General features: G+C 44.9%; 1 protein-coding gene across 1 annotated transcript in view; it reads left to right on the top strand.

Annotated features, from left to right (window-relative positions):
• Window positions 1-20,088, top strand: part of STK38L (serine/threonine kinase 38 like) — a 339,803-nt gene that overhangs the window by 187,658 nt on the left and 132,057 nt on the right. Inside the window, exon 9 of the mRNA XM_086920198.1 lies at window positions 10,000-10,117. Within this exon, the coding sequence (XP_086776324.1) occupies window positions 10,000-10,117 (118 nt within the window). The remainder of the gene's footprint in view (window positions 1-9,999; window positions 10,118-20,088) is intronic.

The following is a 20,088-nucleotide window of genomic DNA, read 5'->3' as shown; positions in this document are numbered from 1 at the left end:
CTGTAACTGGGTGGGTGGTACTGAAAGGCACCACAATTCAGACCCGCCCATTATCTTTCTTTTACCCACCCCTAAGTAATCCAGCTGAGATGGGGTTGAAGATGGGTGGACAAGGGTGGGCCCAAGGAGTTACATCGGAGGGCTTAGGTATAATACTCACATTAACCCCATGCATGGTAACTACCTTCATGACAATAGATTTAGCTCCTTGGATCAGGTCGATTGACTTCAAACTGAAAATAGACCAGGGGGACGAGATGGCTCAGAAAGTCAAACAAACCAACAGCGCACTCTGGCGGAGGGGAATGGGTTGAACATAGACATGGGGGAAGTGCAGGGGGAACCGGGTGGGTTCATCAATGACCCCCCCTGAGAGGGAGGACGCCATTCCTAATATAGGGCGCTCCCCAAGTAGGGCGACGGTTCTCTCTATGCCAATCCCAAAGGCATCCATTGGTAAATCCTCGCTTAAAATCTTGTCCTGAAACGTTGCAGGCCTATGCAACAAATTTGCCTGTCCAGAGTGGGGTCCCTTTATTGACACAAATGATGTGTTTCTTTCAGGAAACCTGGGCAAGAGAGGAACAATTTAGGTGCGGTTTTGCCTCCTTTTCTGTACCCGCAAAGTGGGGGGGAAGGGAAGGCCATCGGGGGTTTAACAATCTGGGTGAAAACTCATTTGGGGTGTAGCGCTAGGATTCTGGAGACCACATCGGAGGATGTACAATGCATCCTACTGGAATGGCCTGTCTCCTCCAGTCTCGCTCTGGGTAATGTTTATTCTAGACCAGTGAGCTTCGTAGCAGAGTCTAAAACCATCGACAAGCTCTCATCGTTCCTAACCAGGATTCCTCAGGGGGCCACTTTTTTGGTAGTTGGTGACCTTAACTCCCACTTTGAGCCAATGACCGATCTGGTGGATGGCGCAATTTTGGAAGAGGATGACTACTGGAAAATACCTCCGGTTGTGGGTCACCCTCTAAGTCATGGACGCCGCTGGCTGTACAAATTCTTGCCCTGACTTTAAACAACTCAATGAGGGCATGTAATGGGCGTGTAATTTTGGATATACCCGCAAAGTACACCTATAATAAACCGGGCCAAGAGGCTCGCCTGGATTACATATTTGTCGAGACCTGTGCTTGGCACAAGGTCATTGACTTTAAGGTGGAAGTAAGGGGTGAAAGTGACCATAATCCTTTGATCTTAGACTTCCTCTTCCCTGGTCGCTCTAAAGATAGTCTCAATTGAGGGAGTGGAGCAGATAACCGGGCACTCCTCTCCAGTAATCGACGAAGAATTAGATGAGACAAAGCAGTAATCCGCCCAGAGTTAGTGGCAGAGATATATGCCCAAGTGGCCACAGCATTGGAAGCTGTCGCTGCCCTGACCTCTGAAGTCACCTCCCCCTCAGTATTTGCTAAGCTCGGGGCTTCCTATCAGGAACTGACCACTAGTTTAGCTGAGACCCTTAATCCCGTGGGAAAAGGGAAAAAAACAGGCAATAAACCTACCTGGTTTAACCCAGCATGCAAAAGGGCGAAATTAGAGCTCCTCAGTGCACTGAAACAAAATCATAATAGAGCACTGATCAAAGTAAAGAGGGCTGCATATAGGATGCTAATCCATCACGCAAAAGCTGAGTGGGAGGTGGATCATTGGGCTAATCTAACATCGACCCTAGCAGGAAGAGACGCCCGGAATTTTTGGCAAATTGTAAACACCGGCTCGGCTGAACCGGTTGCGGCCGTGGCCCCTAATATTGCTGCCGAGGTGTGGGAAGAGCATTTCCTCACCTTATACCGGGCGGACACCCTTCCGGCCTCTCTGCACCCGCTGGCACCACTTAATAACCAGAGCGGATTAAAAGATCTTGAGTTTACTGTGGGGGAGGTTGAGACTGCTATCCTAAAACCGCCCTCAGGTAAAGCCCCAGGCCTAGACAAACTACCAGGCAATCTTTTAAAGCATCAACCTGTGGTTTGGGCCCCCTATTTGATGGCTATTTTTAATGCCATATGGGGAGGCATGGAGGTACCCAGTACTTGGCTGGGGGCAGAGATTGTTCCTATTTTCAAGAAGGGCTCTCCTCTGCTCCCAGCCAACTACAGGCCAATCAGCCTAATTGACGTGCCCCAAAAGCTTTTTGCAAGGCTGATCTTAAATTGTCTTTTAGACTGGATTGAGGAGCATTCTATCCTGAGCCCTTTCCAGGCAGGATTCAGGAAGAATGTCTCCACCACTGATCATATCTTTCGCTTATATATGCTTTACTGGAAAACTGTTAAGATCAGGGGAGGGTCACTATACACTGTTTTCGTCGACCTACGCGCGGCATTTGACCTGGTCCCACGTCTAAAGCTGTGGACGGTACTTGGGGAGCTTGGTATTTCACCTCCACTCCTGAACATGCTAATACGACTCCATGCTGAGAACTTTGCACAGGTTAGGTGTGGTTGTGACGGCTCATTGACAGCTCGATTCCCCGTTGGCAGGGGGGTAAGACAGGGGTGCGTCTTGGCGCCTACCCTGTTTTGCCTCTATGTCAACGGGGTAATCGCACACCTGGATGCGGTTCAAGATAGTGACGCACCAAGGCTTGCAGGGTCTCGGATCCCCGCGATCCTGTTCGCGGACGATACCCTTTTACTTTCCAAAACACCTATGGGTATTTAGCGAGTCTTGGATGTGTTTGTCTCCTTTTGCCAAGACCGGGGTTTGGAAATAAACACCTTAAAAACCAAATTTATGATCTTTAATCCCCCCGCAACAACACGCCCAAATCCTGTCATAGATGGAGTCAGGTTAGAAAGGGTACACACCTTTGATTACTTAGGGCTCACCCTTAATGAATCATTTACTTGGATCCAGCATCAGCTGAAATCGCAACTTAAGTTGACCCAGATAGCTGGGGGTATCTTGAAACTTTTCAATAAATCATCATCTAGGCCGATTGGACCACCACTCGAAATTTACAAATTGCGGGCCCGTGGGGCAGTGTCCTACGGGGCCGAGCTGTGGGGTTACAAGAGCGGTCCAGCAATCACGGTTGCGGAGAATAGATTCTTAAGGCAGCTGGTAGCCCTGCCCCTGAGTACTCCACTGGTGCTGCTAAGACTTGACCTTGTCCCTATTGAAAAAGAACTGGCGCTCAGACCTCTAACTTTTTGAAGGAGACTCTGGGTTACCCCAGAGCTGAACGAATATAGGCAAGAGTTAATCGAAGTTCTAGGGCTGCCTAATGTGTGTAAACTTGCCTGGTTTAAGCATGTTAGAGAGGAATTCGAGAAGCTTGGCCTTGCACTAATACTTGTGCTGGAATTTCACAGAAACAACTGGTCCAGCTGTACCGGAATAACAAAAGGGCTCTTTTACTGTCTGGCGCCCAGTCGGGCACTCTCACAGCCACGTTCCTACTGACCAAAGATTCTTACTACTTTGAGCATGTCCTAGATGACATTGCCCCTGCTGTCTCGAGGAAGCTCTTTCTCCAATTGCAGCATGGTTCGCTACCCTTAAGATCATTTACCTCCAAGTGGTGCCCACTATCTTCCAAGAACTGCCCAGGGTGCACCGCAGACTTAGAAAATGTGGCGTATGTTGTTTTCTTTTGTCCAGCTTATCGGAACCCGAGACGGAGGTGGATCATCCCGATCTGTAAAACCCTGTGGATAATCCACTGTATAAACGCATTCAGAATTTTAAAGTCGGATCCTGCACCAGTTGTGGTCTTCGCTGTCAATAAGTTCCTAGCAGCAATGTGGAATATTAGATGGCAACTCCGGGTTAATCTATAAACTAGGACACAGAGAACATACCTACATAACTGTTTTGGGGCTGGCACCTCAATTTTATTTGGGCATGAGAGACAAACTGATATGTATTAGAACAAGTTACTACTATGAATTGGTTTTAATACTTCTGCTTTTAACTTTTTACTGAACTATTTTAACTGTTTTATGCTGTGCTCTTTTATGACAATTCTTTGTCGAAATAAAGAAATAAAGAGATGCAAACATGAGACTATCAACATAATTGTTGATGCTGGCCTTGTCAACTGCATCATCATAAACCATAATGTCCTAGTCCACAAGCACCATGCAGGAACAGGAATAGCATCTGATTACCTCCTCTTCAATGCATGTTTCTCCTCCTCACTCCTGCTTAGAAGGACTCGCCAGCAATAGAGCAAGCTCAGTAGTTCTAGGTTTTGTACCATAGTCTTTCTGACGGGGAAGAGCTTGGATGGTGTACATCAAGATAATGATCAACAAACCGATCTACCAGTTTTCTCTACTAGCCTTCTACCTCAGGTAGTGACTTGACATTTATTTTATAAGTGTATGCCCCCATTGGTGGCTCACCTGCGACATTTAGGGGATACTAGTTTATCCCTATTTAGAACAGGCAGCTGATTTAGGCTGAATCTGTACCAAAAAGGAAATCAGCTGCTGCTGCAAAGACTGCCTGTCCTAGAAAACCTAGTGTGTGTGTGTGTGTGTGTCGCTCTCTCTCAATGTTGCCTAACCATCCCTCAACTCTACAGCATTGCTATGTAACAAATCTCTGCTGCATCCTACATAGAAAACAGACATATTTCTTTAGCACAAATTACTGAGTCACTGAATCTGTGCACAGTTCAGGAATAGTAAGTCCTGATGGGAAGCATGCTTTCCACTATTTTCTCTGTGTCACATTCACACACCTAGAGGAACTGGACACTGGCTCCAAGCCATAGGCTATTGGTAAAACAACATTTAAATAACAAGTTGATAAAAGAGAACATTACAGTGGTGACAAAACAATCAAAATCTGATCAAGCACCACTTTTCCTCTCGGTGCACCCCCTCCAACACCTATCCACAAGAAGTCCCTGTACACCGGAATAGTGGGAGGTAAAATATTCTCGAACTTTAAGGCACTGATATGGGTCCTAAAAGCTTATCCTTCCAACACATCAATGATGCAGACATCAAGGTCAGAACACACATGACCTACCTATTTTACATACAGAATCAAGGAGGTAACCAGTCCCTCCTTCTGTGGTACTGAGCCATCAAAATCAAGATTTCATATCAGTAGAACACATACCAGGTCTGCAAAATAAATCCGGCTGGTGCACACGATAGAGTGGCATTGTAATGTAACAAATGAAAACTGGAAAACAAATTGCTGAGACTAGTGTTGAAATTATGGAACATTGGCATGGTTTCTCTTTGCCACTCAAGCAGAAGGCCAAATGTCCAACTTTCGGCGACTGTTGTTGACATCCCACCAGTCCGTGTGAAGTGTTGTTGGTACCATTTTCTGCAGTTTTAAAAGCACTCTAGTTCTGTAGACCATCAGGAAAAAACAACTTTGCATTGTTATTCTGGTAGACCTAATGTGATAGAACAGCTCTGGCTCATACATCTTTAGAGCATGTCTTTGAATACTTTTTCAAATTAGAGCATCCGCTTTTCAGAGTAGCACAAAGCTGTTCTGCTCCAATGCCCAGCATTGACAGCCTTTCTGCTGAAGACTTCGGGACTGATTTAGAGTTCGGCGGATGGGATTATCGGTCACAAACGTGACAGATTTCCTGTCCACCATATTACAAATGCATTGTATCCAGTGTCACTTGTAATATGGCAAACGGGATATCCATTACATTTGTGACGGTGGGGGTAGCCCACTAGACACCAGGAATGGTATAAAATAAAAAATATAGGGGTGGGCGCTGCCCAGCATGGGTCACCCACCCTGAAAAAAGGCTCAAACGTCTTTCTGCTCACCCCCCCTCCAGTTGGGATGGTGGGGGCAATTACCCCCAATTACCCACAGGGGGGGGGGGTGCAGAAAGCCCACTGGACATTAGGGGTGGTAAAACTAATTACAAAACAAATAGGGGTGGAGGCTGCCTACCATGTGCATGGCCAAGTCCCCCACCCCTAAAAGGTGCAAACAGTCTTTCTACCCTCTCCTCTGTGGGGTAGAGGGGGGGTAACTACACCTTATTTCTCCCTCCACCTTGGAGGGACGGCAGAAAACTCACTAGACACCAGGGATAAAAAAAATGTAGTTTGGGTATGCCTACCATGGCATGCCCAGCCCTAAATAGGGCAGATTTAAGGTTCGCTCCAGCCTGCCTCCACCAGGGGACAGAAAGGCCACTAAACAGCAGTAATGCAAAATGGCGCTAAAAAATAAAAAGGAGTGTGGCCTACCCATCAAGGTATAACCCGCCCCAGAAGTATCAGAAGTGTTTTTTTCCCCCCGAGCAGATAGAAAGCCCGTACCAATTGGCGTGTTTGCCCCACATCTGCCCCCGGAGGAGGGTGTGGGGGGGGGGGCGGGGGGGTAGAAAGCCTAGTAGATACCAAGGATATTGCATTTGGGGCCTCGGGCAAAAGACAGGGGTCCAGGTGTTGCACTCTAGCGTTGGTCACATCCCCACCCCAAAAGGGACAAATCCGTCTCTCTGCCCCTTCCCAATTTGACATGGGGGGGTGGGAGGGACAGTAAGCCCACTTTATACCAAGAATATATATATTTTATAAAATTGCGGTGTCTGGTCCATCCTGACATCAGGCCCCTTCCTTGGCCCTAATGCTTCAACAGTCTTTCTGCTCCCCTGCTTGTCATCCTTCATTGCAGGAAAGCCCGTACAGGTGGTAAAGCCTTCTTCTATTTGGCCCCCCAGTACTGGAATCAGCTACTGGTACATCTTTGAAAATGTTCAGATTTTTTTCTCTTTCGGAAACTTTGTAAAACAGAATTGTTCTGCGTTTAGGTCTCCTGGTTTGTACTGTCTGCTATGCTGCCTATAGCGCGGCGATACCCCTACAGGGGTTATTCATGTGCTTGATAAATTAAATAAAAAAATAAAACGTCCCATTCCAAGCAGACATGCCAGAGTGGTCTTCATGGGTTTTGCAGAAAAATTCCTAGTTGCCTTGATGGACATTTCCTTCAACAGGAGTCCTTTAAGCAGAGCACGGTCATGGCTTGCTTACTTTGATGGTCCTTCTCAACGAAATGCTTATGATGCTTCTCCTTCAAATGAGCTGGTAAGGCAGGGGCATCTATCACTACCTTTCCAATGCCCTGCACTAATGTTTTGGCATTAAAGTGGAAAGGGGAATTCCAGAAGTCAACAGCAACAACAAAACTCTACTTCTACTTCAGCAGCTGCCGAGGCAACTGCAGCAAAACCACTTTATGTGCCCCTCCCCGACCATGATCTTATTGTCAGTGGGATGATGCCTCATTTTCAGGGTCATAGAGGGTGATCACTTCGGACCTGCAGGTCCTTTAGTTTGGGTACGTTGTGCTTTTTCTTGACGTTTCACACGTTTTTCCGCCTGTTCGCACCACTTTGCAGAAGGGCGTATAATTAGACTCTTTATGGGGCAGAGTTGTGTGGATCAGCAAATGTAAGTTATCTTTTAGCAGTGGAGAACAAGTTCCTCTGAAACTTGGTATCCCTTCCTCAAAGTACCCCTCAACTTAAACTTGACTTGGGGAATTAAGCCGATCAATGATCTTGCGAGGTTTCGCCCACTGCTGTTTTGGCATAGATTAGTTACCACTCCTCATCTGGCACCGTACGCTGCAGCTTTCTGCAAGGTCTCTGCTTTGGATGCCACCAAAAAGATTGGCTGGATTAAACATGTAGATAGTCTTCGGGCAAGCATTGGCTTACCAAAACAGGATACCGGCTGCCCACCAACCTATACTAGAGGCCAAGCCAAGCTATTGTACTGGGCATGGGTTGAGCAGAGCAAACTTCTGAAAATCCAACATGGCAGCCTAACAGACGCTTTCATAGACTTGAAAATCAATTGTCTTTTAGAAAGCTACTTTGATATCATCAAAGTTCCAGCCGATAGGAAATTGTATACCCAGTTCAGGCATGGTAGTTTACCAATTAATGCTTTTACCAATTCCTGGCAGATTAATTAATTTCAATCTAAGCTATCCTTGCTTTTCCTGCCAATATGAATCAATAGGCAATTTTTTTTTGCCTGCGCAGACTATGCGAAACCAAGGAGCAAATGGCTAGCTCCAGTGTGCAGACAACTTGGGACCCGAAACCCTGAAGAGGCCTTGCGCATATTGAAATTAGACGCAAGACCTTTATCTGCTTGCGCAACTGCGAAATTTCTAGGCCACTTTTGGCCGATTAGAAGGAGGGCGCTGCTAACTCCCTTTCCTGGCCCTGATAGCTAAATGGAAAATGCGACGACCAGTCAAGTGAGGTTTAATCTCCAATGCTGCTACTATTTTATATTGTAAATAGTTGTTTTTAAGTATTTTATGCATTTTAACTTTATTTGTTTGACCAAGAGTAAGGGCGAGTTTAAGGGAAAAAGGGGCTTTTGGGAATTGCCACCCAATGTTTGGGTTGTAAACTTGATGACTGTCCCATACAATATATGCGAATGCTCTAGCAGTTTAGTTATGTGGTTCTAATGCCCAGCCTTGTATTGCTGGAGACATCAAAATTATGACCCTCTTGAGAATTGTATCATTTATGCTCTTTTGCACGTTGTTATTATTATACCAATTACAGCCATTTTTGTTATCTTCAAATTGTTCCATTCGCCATTTGAATGTTGCTTTTAGCTTAGATTCTATTTAATTATGACTTGTGTGGCTGTATCTTATATGTTTTTTATTAGCCGAAATATAGAGAATTTGGTTGATTGAAGTCTTTGACGGGAAGGGGAAAAGGCTGCTATGCCTACGAAGTCCTGAAAAGAATGTGAGCCTTAAATGTTCAGTTTCAAAATATTTTACTGCGACTGGATACATTCTGAATGCTTTCCTTGTGCAGGTTCTTTTGTTCTCGTACCTGCAGGATTGGATAATGTCTCTAGATTTACAGGATGCCTACTTCTGCATTCCTGTCTTGCCCTCTCACATAGCCCCTTAGCCTTGCAGTGACATCTCCCCACCAAGCAATACCAGTTTTACCAATTCGCCATTCAGGCTGCATTTTGCACCTCAAGTATTCACCAAAGTGCTGCTGGCGATGACGGCCCACCGACTGTGGTAGGAGATACACATCTTTAACTTAATCAGATGACTGACCGTTAAAAGCACACTCACACCAGCTAGTTTCATCCTCCATTACCACCTCCTGTATTAAATATATTCTTCTGCAGGGGAAGGTATCTTCTTGTATCCTTCTTGTAGTGCATGATGGAGGATCATGTCTATACACTAGTGCTTTTGACAATAAAGCAATCTATTAGCAAGAGATGAAATATCCTAAGTTGTACATGACTTAGTGGTAAATGACCTCTCCTCATCATTAGTGAGATGCCATTTTGCACCCACTACTGCCAAGATCATCATAGTGATGAATGTTTATTCCCTGGGTTTGGAAGACTGTTCCTGGGCTCTGTTCATGCATTCAGAAGTGCCCGTGGTGATTGATGGGGTTGGATGGTTTGCTTTTGCTGCTTGTATTCCTGAAGATGCTTATTTTTGGTTCCTTCCACCATGTTCTATTGTTGGCTCTAGTAACTGCTAAAGGAACTAACATCAGCGCCAGGTGGTGCCATATATAGACTGGTGTTGTCATATCAGGGAGCACGGTTGCTGTACAGTGAGGATCTTGTTGTAGCAAGTTTCTGGATCCAGACTGGCCCCTTGTATGTTCACAAGGTAAGTAATCTCTGGGGAGTTAGAAAATTCATCACTAAGGCATTAAGAAAGGTAGGTAAGTAACTTGTTCCTTGATCCTGTAATGATATACTCCTTAAACCCTAGTTAACATTCTGTTACACAGCATTTCACATGGGTTTGCTAAAGTTGGTAGAAACCATACATACACATTTTTTTATTTTTTAAGATGAAATTTGCAAGCGACATAGCTGTCACTTGTGAAATGCATAACATTTCACACGTCTATTGTCTCTTTACAAACAGTACTTTTATTAAATACTGTAATTCTAAATCTTGTGTGTCTCGAAGGTGCTTCTCATGAGTTGCTATTTTTTTTTATTTCAGGCATATTCAACTGTTGGGACTCCTGATTACATTGCTCCAGAAGTGTTCATGCAGAATGGTTATAACAAACTATGTGATTGGTGGTCGTTGGGCGTTATAATGTATGAAATGCTAATAGGTATGCACTCAGTAAATATAGTGTTGCTTGTGTGTCAGTTGCTGAACTATTGATGAAAAGTAAAATATTAACTAGTAGACTTGGAAAAGCTGTACTAAACAATGAGACACCTATATTTGAGTCCATTGTTTCGTAGTTTGTTACCTACCTTTGGATATTTTCATTCATAATAAATTTGTAGTTGTATAAATGCATTGCATGGACAGACTCTAGCCAGACCTTCCTGTGCAAGTGAGCTGCTCACCAAATAGATTATTCTCCCCTAGTCCTTTTATTATCACAGGGGAGGAAATTATTGTGTATAGCCACATGTAACACCCAGGTACAAAAAAACATTGGCTATAGACTTAGTGAAAGGTTCAGACGTTTCTGCATGGTGACCTCCTTGAACAGTTCCCAGATGTTTTCCTCCTTTTTTCATCACTATCTTGATTCCAAAAGTGTGGTTGCATGTCTAGTTTCACTTCCTCTCTAGCCTAGTGATGGAATATTTTGCCTCACTGGTGTTGTGCAGGACAATGCTAGGTGCCATGCCACGGCTGTCCAGTATGATGAACATTTTTGAAAGGTAGACACAGCACAGCTAAGCATGTGCAGCACATGGGTGTGCACTAGAAGAGCCTAGTTGAGTGTGGAGCACAGATGAATAATTCGCAAAAAATAAATTTTGAGTGGGCAACCATTACAGGGCTTGAGTGATCAAAATGTGGAGACCCACCAGCCAATCTTTATACAGTGGCTGCACCATGGCTGGCATTTTGTAGCAGTTGTTTGTACACTCAAAATGTACACCAAGGGAGGGGGCTTTTAGCGTTTTGAACAATTCCTTACAAGTAATATGGATTGCATTCAGTTCTCTTCCCTCGTTTTAGTCATTTAATGGTGATGCCAGCCAGCTCATGAAATAACTCTTCATTAATTCACAAAGTCCTTTCCGAGAAGATATATTTATTTGTTTTATTTATTTAGAGTTTAGTAGAGCACGAACCAGACCCGTAAGGGTATCAGTGCGCTTTACAGGATAGATGGGAGGTAAACAAAGGACTTGGGGGAAAGAGGGGAGGGGGATACAGTTGGGATACAAACAGGGAGATACATTATACAAAGAGGCAGGCAGTTTCAATCCGAGGATACCTGTGGGGGAAAAAAAACAGGAGGAAACATTTAAAACAACAGACTCAGTGTGGGTGAATATCATCCAGGAAGACCGTGGATAATGCTGAGATAGTGGGTGGAACAGGGACACTGTGGTGCATGTAAAGCCAGCATTAGGGGAGGAATTTGCCCAAGTTTTGGCCTCTTTTTTTGAAGCGAGCCAGGAGGGAAGTCTTCTGATGGCGGGCGGGAGTGAGTTCCAGATTATAGGTGCGGCCGGGAGAACGCCCGATTGTACTTTTTTTCCCTGCAGGCATGCCAGTTGGAGCATAAGATCTCTAACTGAACGGGAACTTCTGGCACCTCCGGATATCACGAGTTTCTGGGCCAGATATGCCGGGGAATTGGAGTATAGAGCCTTGTGAGTGATGCAAGCCAGCTTAAGTTGGATCCTGGCCATCAGAGGAAGCCATTTTAGAGCTTTCAAGTGGGGAGAGATGTGGTCGAATTTCTTTGAACCAGTTAGGAGTCTGGTGATGGCGTTGAAGCAAGCTTTCAGTGAGGGCAACAAGCTCTTGGGTGGAGTATCCATATTCTAGTCTGGAAATGACTAGCGCCTGGATTGCCATTTTTAGGTCGGGAGTGTCGAGGAAGGGTTTCAAGTTTCTAAGGTAGCTCAGGTGAAATCTGGCGGTTTTGGCCATCAAATTGATATGGCCACGCATATTCAAGCTGCCGTCAAGGGTTATTCTAAGTGATTTGGCAGAGTCTACAATGATAAGGGTGCAGTTTAACGCTGTGATAGCTTTGAGCCATTCTTGAATGCAGGGTTGTTTTTGTTTGAGGTGAGGAGAAATTCAGGTTTTTTTGCGTTAAGTTTGAGCTGGTTAGAGGTGAGCCAGTGCACAGTCCGCTTCAATGCCTCATTAAGGGAGAAAATGTCCTCAGGAGATTTTAATGTAGATCTGTGTGTCGTCGGCATACATTTGGTAGACGATATTGGCAGGTCGAAGCACCTCTGTGAGCGGTTCAAGGTAAAGGTTGAAGAGGGTTGGGGACAGGGTTGATCCTTGGGGAACTCCAACCGTGATCGGAGTGGGAGCGGATAAGGATTAGGATTCTCTGTGAACGATTCTGGAGGACGGACCTGAACCATTCTAGAACGGTGCCCTCCAGTCCCATTCTGAGTTTGAGGCATTCGAGGAGTGTTTAGTGGCTAACCGTATCGAAAGCAGAGGATAGGTCAAGGAGGATTAGCAGACATGTTTTGCCTTGGTCAAGGGCTTGTAAGACATCATCCTCGATGTGTAGGATCAGTGGCGGCTGGTGACATTTGAAAGTGGTGAAACATAACCTTATTGTCGTACTACACTGCGGCGAGCGAGCATAGCAAGAGTTGATAAACGGTGCATTTTGAAGCAAATTTGAGGAAGCAGGAAGGTTAATGAAGCAATTAGTGCTGGGTCAAATAAACATAGATCGGTCACTGCTCCTCGCCTCACTTCACACAGCTTTGCGCTTGTACCTTCTCCCAGCTCCATAGAGACCCATGATCACTCACAGGTGTACAAACACCTCTCTGCTGGGAATTGCCAAGTAGACAGACAAATACACAACTAACAAGCAGACACATCTCAGTCTTGAAACTGTAAAGCAGAGACACCCAAACGGATCTTATAATCGGAATTATAATGCAGACAAATAGTCAGACACTCTGCCTCCTCCCCCCTTCCATCTCGCTCCTGACTCCTGCCTCTCCTCTTGGTTAGTGTACCCCCTTTCTCTGCCTCTTATTTCCCCTCTCACACCTGCCCTTGAAATGCTTGTACCACGTACCTTCCCTATGCCTGCTGCAACAGGGGCAGTGCCAGCTCTATGCCATCCCTTGACCTTCAGCTTCCTTCGCAGGCATCACAGGGTTTTCCCTGAATGTCTTTGCCACCCCTTCCCTGCAGGGGAGCTGCTGCTTTATGGCCACGGTGATTTGAATTTGTGTAAATATTTTACTGTCCTGCCTGCGCACATTTGGTGCGACCAGTCAGCACCCACAACAGTGGGCAAGCCACCCTCCCCCTGCCCGTGAGCAGCACCGCCCACCCGTCCTCCCACAACCAGGCACTCCAGGCACTTCTGCTTTCTTCGCATTGCGAGAAGTAGAAACATAAAATGGTAGTTTTACCATTTAATGTTTCTGCCTTCTCGCACTGAGAGAAAGCAGTGGGGCGACGCCCCCACGCCCCTATGGAGGAGCAGCCACTCTGTAGGACGGTAGCTTCAGTGCTGTGACCAGGTCTGAAACCGGATTGGAAGTCATCTAGTAGGTGGAAGTTGGTGATGTGTTGGCTCAGCTGCTACTGTACGCATTTCTAAGAACGTTCGCTAAGAGTGGGATGTTGGATATAGGTCTATAGTTGTAAGGGGAAGTAGGATCCAGCGTAGGTTTTTTTAAGATAGGGACGACTTGGCCGGCTTTAAGAGAGTCAGGTATCGTTCCCTGTAGGAAGGAATCCAAAAGGGGATGATGGCTTGAGAGGCGGTGGTTAGGCAGTTAGAGGGTAGAGGATCGTTGTAGTGATTTTCGGGTTTAAGGAAAACAGAGTTTTTGAGACTGAATGTTCCTCGAAGACTTTGAAGTTGGACCAGTGTGCTTAGTTTTTGGGTGAAGTCTGGGAAGGCAGCGCAGAGAGAAGAGGTGGAGCCAGTGAGGTTTGAGAGAGCGTTGCCGATTTAAGATCATTTCCTAGGGCAGAGATTTTGTCACAGAAGGAGGAAAATTCTTCCCAAGTTATTTGTGCTTTAGGGGTTTCTTTGGAGGTTTTAGCCAGTTTTTTAGATTGGTGTTTGACCAGTTTGAATAGCTTGCATTGTCTATTCTTGGCGTTCTCCAGTTCGGTTCTAAGGAATTATTTTTTTGAGTCGCAGACTTTACTATTGTATTCGTTTCTGGACTGGCAGAGAAGGTGTAGATGGGCTGCTGATGGGTGCTGTTTCCAGTTGCGTTCAGCCTGCCTCAGGGATCGCCTCTCATTGTTGAGGGATCCAATGAACCAGGGCTTCCTGTCTTTGATCCGGGTTCTTTTTAGTTTTAACAGAGCAAGGTCTTTGAGAATGTTGGATATGGTTGTGGAGTAATGGTCAATGAGGTTTTTGACCGTGGAGACGTGAGGGGGGAAGTGGGGAGGTCAGCCTCACAGCGGGCAGCCAGTTTCCCCGTGATCCAGGTTCTTGGTGTCTCTAACCCAGCGTTTGGGAATCACAGGATGAGGTGACCATGTCTTGTGGGTGCCAGTCAGTAGAAATGTAATAGCGGATGGTCAGACCAGTCGCATCTAATGCCATTCTGTACCTCTATTCAAGCAGTAAAAATCCCTTTCAGGTAAGGGGTAGGAGATTTTGGGAGGGAGGAAATGGGCTAGATGACAAAGGACTGAGAGAAGGATGAGAAGTCTTTGTTATGAGAATTGTAGGTATGTAATCTGGGCATTACCCCATGTTCCCACTTGCTCCTCTTAATCATTTAACATAAAGGATATTGCTAGGTATTTAATCTGGTTTTAAAGGACACTGACATTTTGATTGCCAAACATATACGTTTATTCAGAAATCAAAAAGTGTTAAGACAGCGCCTGAACTGAGCAGTGTGCTTCTGAAATCTTTATCCTCTAAACTTCCAGTAAGGCACCGTGAAAAGGGCAGGTAGCAGCCGTAGATATGTATGCAATCGACAGCCCTCTGAAAATTACCCATGAGTAACCTAAACTGAAAGACTACATAAGTGCACAATCTTCTGTGATAAGGACGTGTGTTAAAGAATGATTGATATTGATATGCTATGTGAACTAGAATCCCTGACTGGACTGTCAGATATGTTCTACTGAACAGTGCTAGTCTATTAAGGAAAAGGATGCTGGGTAAGCACAAGAAGAGATCCTGTTTATGATGGTGCTTTCTTATAAGCTTATTTTGCAGCAGAACATTTAAATTATTATAAGCGTGAACCCATTCTCCAAGACTGCTATGGTCATTCATCTTCGCAGAGCCCAGAGTTTGACTGTGCAAAATATATAAAAATAAAAACAAGGCTGTGGTGTTATGTCCGGACCTACCAAGGCATGAAAATAGAGCCTGTTGAGGATAAAAGAAATTGTAAGCGGCCAAGGAGTACAGGGTGCCATGTTTATGTAGGTTTGCGAACAGCACACACTATACTTTTGGTGCAAAGATGATGCCAAGTAGGCTGATTTAGATGTATAATTTTATTTAAACTACTGTTCTGGCTTACTAGTATTCCAAACGAGACCACATTTTAACATAGCTAAAAGGTATCTGTTGCGAAGAAGTACGTCATTTTTCCAGACTCAGGGTTTTTGCTGGTATTTTACTGTTATTTCACTGTTATTTCTGCAGCGGTTAATTCACTTATTGCAGTGTATTATCTGTTGGTCATAGGTATGAATTATCATAAAAGTTCGAGACTTGAGTATGAAATTAATTCAGTGCGAAGTCATACATAAGTGATGCAAACAGGTGCAAAGTCTTGATAAACTATTTTTTAGATAGGTAAGGTGCCCAAACGTAATAAGGTAATGCAAGTAGCGCTTTACGCTGCTTTGTGTTACTTTGCATTAAAAGTGGCATTCTGTGAGCGCTAGGTGGACATTCCCTTGCTGTAACTCATGGTTTTTAATGTAAAACAACATCTACTGATCTTTCCACGAAAAATGAATGCCTCATGGAGGCAGGTGTTAACTAGGGAGTATGTTTGCACGTCTCCTTACTTTTCGAAAATTGCATGCGTGCTTTCCTGTTCAACACACATCCAGTTTGTGAAACGTTTTGAAGTTAGTCTAAATATAGTATTTTGTCAGCCTGTGCGTGTGCTAGCTCTGGGGAAGAGAGCATCAGCACCGTCTTACTAGTGCAGCACACCTTGGTTTTATCACTTCCTTGTGCTTCTTTTAAATAATATTAATTAACGTTCCTGTAGCCGAGCACTGCATTGAACCTACAGGTTACAAGCACATATGCTAGTAAGATTTCTCTGTGGGGGTTTTAGAGGTACTTATGTAACCTGTAGCAAAGTAGTGGTGCCCATCAATGGAGGTGATGGATTGTGCCATGGACATTGGCACTGCGGGGTTCAGACAGTCTGCTGGAGCTGCTGTGTTAAGGCGTCATGGCTGACTCAAAGCTACCTTTTTTAAGCCGCAGATCCAGAACAAGATCTTGGATCTGCCATTCGATGGCAAAGCCCTTTTCAGCAAGCTTATTGATGAAGCACTACAAACAATTAAAACGGACACTGACACAGCAAAATCAATAGGCTCAATTAGATATCGTAAATTGCCCTACAGAGGAGGTTACCAACAACATTGTTTCCCCTTTTATTCATCTGCCTCTCTGCAGTTTTGTCTCCAGTACTCACAAAGGCAGTCACTGCAAACAGCCTTCAATAGGCCAGCTCCAAGAGAGCGGAGTAGGACGCCAAAGGAAAGAAACTTGCTGACTCCAATGACCACTTACAGGCTCCGGCTACTCCCCTTTTCTCCCCTTTCAGGCTAGGAAGAAGAATATCCAACTATATTCAACGCTGGCAGGACATAATGAAAGACCAATGTGTGTTAAACCTTATCCATACATTCATCCAGCCCCCAATCCCACCTCAAACATCCATTCAGAAACATCTACATCTTCTCAAGTTGAAGGTTATAACCATGCTCAAGAAGGGGCCGAAAGAGCTCCTGCATCACAACAAGGAAAGGGATTCTATTCCCGTTTCTTCTTCGTCCACAAGTTGTAGGAAAGGCAACCTTCTAGACCTGAGAAGTCTCAACACCTATCTCAGTCATTCTGCATGGTTAAATTGCAGGATATTCTGCTACTCCTATATAAGGGATGTAAGTCTACCTTCAACCTCCAGGATGTTTATTTTCACATCCCCATACACCCATTGCACGGGAAATTCCTAAGATTCAAAGTAGCTGCCAGCCCATTACTAGTTCCAGGTTCTTCCTTTTGGCTTGAAGTCTGCCCCTCAAATATTCACAAGGTGTCTTGCACCTGTGGCAGACTTCTTGAGGAAACCTAAAAAAAACACTTTTTCCCATATCTAGATGATTGGTTAGTCAAGGCATCTTCTGATCGGGCTGCACAGAGTTCCGAATTGCCTGCACAACCCTATTCAGCGAGCTGGCCCTACACTGAAAAAATTCTTGGTAGGAACACGCGATACCACTCTCAGAAAAGTGTATACCCCATCATACAGGCAATTGAAGCTAATTTCCTTAGCAAAATTAGTTTCAATCTACCGTCTACATATGAGTCGACTCCAGGAAGAACTCAACTGACAATGGGAACAGGCAGAGGGGGTCTTTTGATGACCTCATCAAAGTCACTCCGTCCATGGTTAAAGCCCTATCCTGGAGGACACAATAAGCGAATCTGTTAGCCGGTCTTTCGTTCCTCAGTCCAGCTTCTCGACTAACTACCAACGCCTTCCTAGACCGATGGGGAGCATACATTCAAGACATGCAGGGCAGCGGCAGGTGGCAGATGTCTAATCCGCATTTCCATATCAATCTACTCAAGGCAGCGCACCTAGCCTTGCAAGCTTTCCTTCCAAAGATAAGAAACCGTGCAGTGCTCATCCGAATGGACAATACAACCATGATGCACTACTTCAACAAGCGGGGCGGTACAAGATCTCCTGTCCCAGGAGGCGCAAAGCGTCTGGGAATGGTCCATCCACCACGGAGTGCATCTGTGAGCAGAAAATTGTCCATGGAAAACAGAACACAATAGCGTACTCCCTCAGAAGCCTGAGGCTCTTGCCACGAGTGGGAACTGGATCAAAAAATACTCTACATCATCTTCTCTCAGTGGAGCAAACTTGATCTGAACCTCTTTGCAAGCCCCCAGAACCGGAAGTCCCGGTTCTTCGCAAGCTGGCATAGAGAAATGCATTTTCGATGGCATGATCTGGAATCTTTGCTTACGCCTTTCCTCCCATACCTCTCCATCTGAAAGTCTGCATGAAAATGAAGGCCAAACCATGCAGGAGAAGGTTTACGGAACTGCATCCCCCTCTGAGAAAACTTTCATGCAGTTGAAGACTATACCCTCTCTACTAACAAGGAACCAGTGCCATGTGAGACATCCAGATCCCAGGTCTCCTCCCTTATCGACCTGGCTCCTTAGCACAAATAATTCGCCCATGTAAACATCTCACCCGACTGCAGGGACATACTGCTTAGAGCCAGCGCAGAAAGTAAAAACAAAACCTATCGCCTTAAGTGGAAATAATTTGGCATATGGTGGTACCTTGCCAAAGTACATCCACTTTTTTCCTCGCCTGAAGAGATCCTTCCATTACTTCTGCAGTTAGCATGCTCCGGATTGGCTCACATTCAGCCGCCATATCCCACTTCAGATGATCATCGTAGTCATCGTCATTATGGTCTGCCAAACTAGTAAAACAATTCCTCAAAGGGTCATTTTGTGTTTTTTCACCAGTTAGACCTCCACCTCGGCAACTAAACATTGTGCTCTCATAGCTTATGAAGCATCCGTTTGAGCCCATTCACAGAGCAGATATTAAATTACTTTCCTGGAAGATGGCTCTCCTTGTAGGTTTGACCTCTGCCAGACGTGCCTGCGAGATCCAGGCCTCCACCATGCAATTTAGGGACGATAGGTTGATTTTTCACACAAACCCTAAGTTAATTGCAAAAATTCCTTCAGTCATTCATCTCAAGAGAGCGGTCATCCTGAAAACATTGTTCCAGACCCTTCAATGCCACCTGAAAGGGCACTACTTTTTTAGACATCAAGAGGTGCTTGAAGTTCTATTTAGACCAAACAAAAGGTTTTCGCAAGCCTAATCAATTGTTTGTGGCTTACAGCCCACCACAGAAAAGGGTATCTACGTTCAAAGTGGAGCATTGCAAGGTGGATATCCAGCACAATTCACTTCTGCCATCAAGCAACAGGCAAACCATTAAAGACATCAATGTATGCTCACTCTACAAGAACTATTTCTACTTCAACAGCGCTATTTGCTGATGTGTCCCTTCAATAAATTTGCCATGCAGCTACATGGAAAAACGTGCACGCCTTTAACAAAGCATTACTGCTTGGAATCTGCATGTTCGCAGCAACACAGCAGTGGTTCAAGCCGTGCTCATCCTCTTACCTGTTTCGCACATTTTCTCATGGTACTTGTAGATACGAATGTGTGTGTGTGTGTGTGTATATATATTTCTCCAGTATTAGGGGTGTCTTCGCACATTTTCTCATGGTACTTGTAGATACGAATGTGTGTGTGTGTGTGTATATATTTCTCCAGTATTAGGGGTGTCTTTCATAGATTCACATGCTTGAATATTCCCCGTCGTCGAAGTGGGAGTCCCACGGTACATAAATAGCAGTAATATATATGCATGTATACATGAAAAATATCATAAATAAAATATACATACATATAATGCAATAGAAATGTAAACTTGAAAAAAAAAGTACCATAGAACAGAATAGGCCCATTGAAAAGCCCAAGGGAGAATTCACTTTAGTAACATATTAGAGTCATTATGTGTTGGTCCACATTCCAGCCAATCAGGCTGTAGCCTCCTCTAGAACCTTCTCCTCAGAAGCCCAAGTCCTCAGATTTTCTACCGCACGTCGTGTGAAGGGAGTCTCCCTGAGCTCTGCTCAGTTTTTTCCAGTTTCTAGCTTTTTCTCTTCAGAAATGTCTTCTACTAAGAAAACTTTGTTCAAGGCTGGTCCATCCTGTGGTAAATTGCGCCTTTTTCATGAGGACCCTCACAGTAAGTGTATTTACTGTCTTTACCCGGACCATGTTGCCTCTACCTGCAAGTTCT

The sequence above is a fragment of the Lissotriton vulgaris genome, chromosome 1_1 (assembly GCF_964263255.1).
Source record: "Lissotriton vulgaris chromosome 1_1, aLisVul1.2, whole genome shotgun sequence".
NCBI classification, from domain to species: domain Eukaryota; kingdom Metazoa; phylum Chordata; class Amphibia; order Caudata; family Salamandridae; genus Lissotriton; species Lissotriton vulgaris.
The sequence above is the reverse complement of the archived record's forward strand: the minus strand, read 5'-3'. Positions and strand labels throughout refer to the sequence as shown.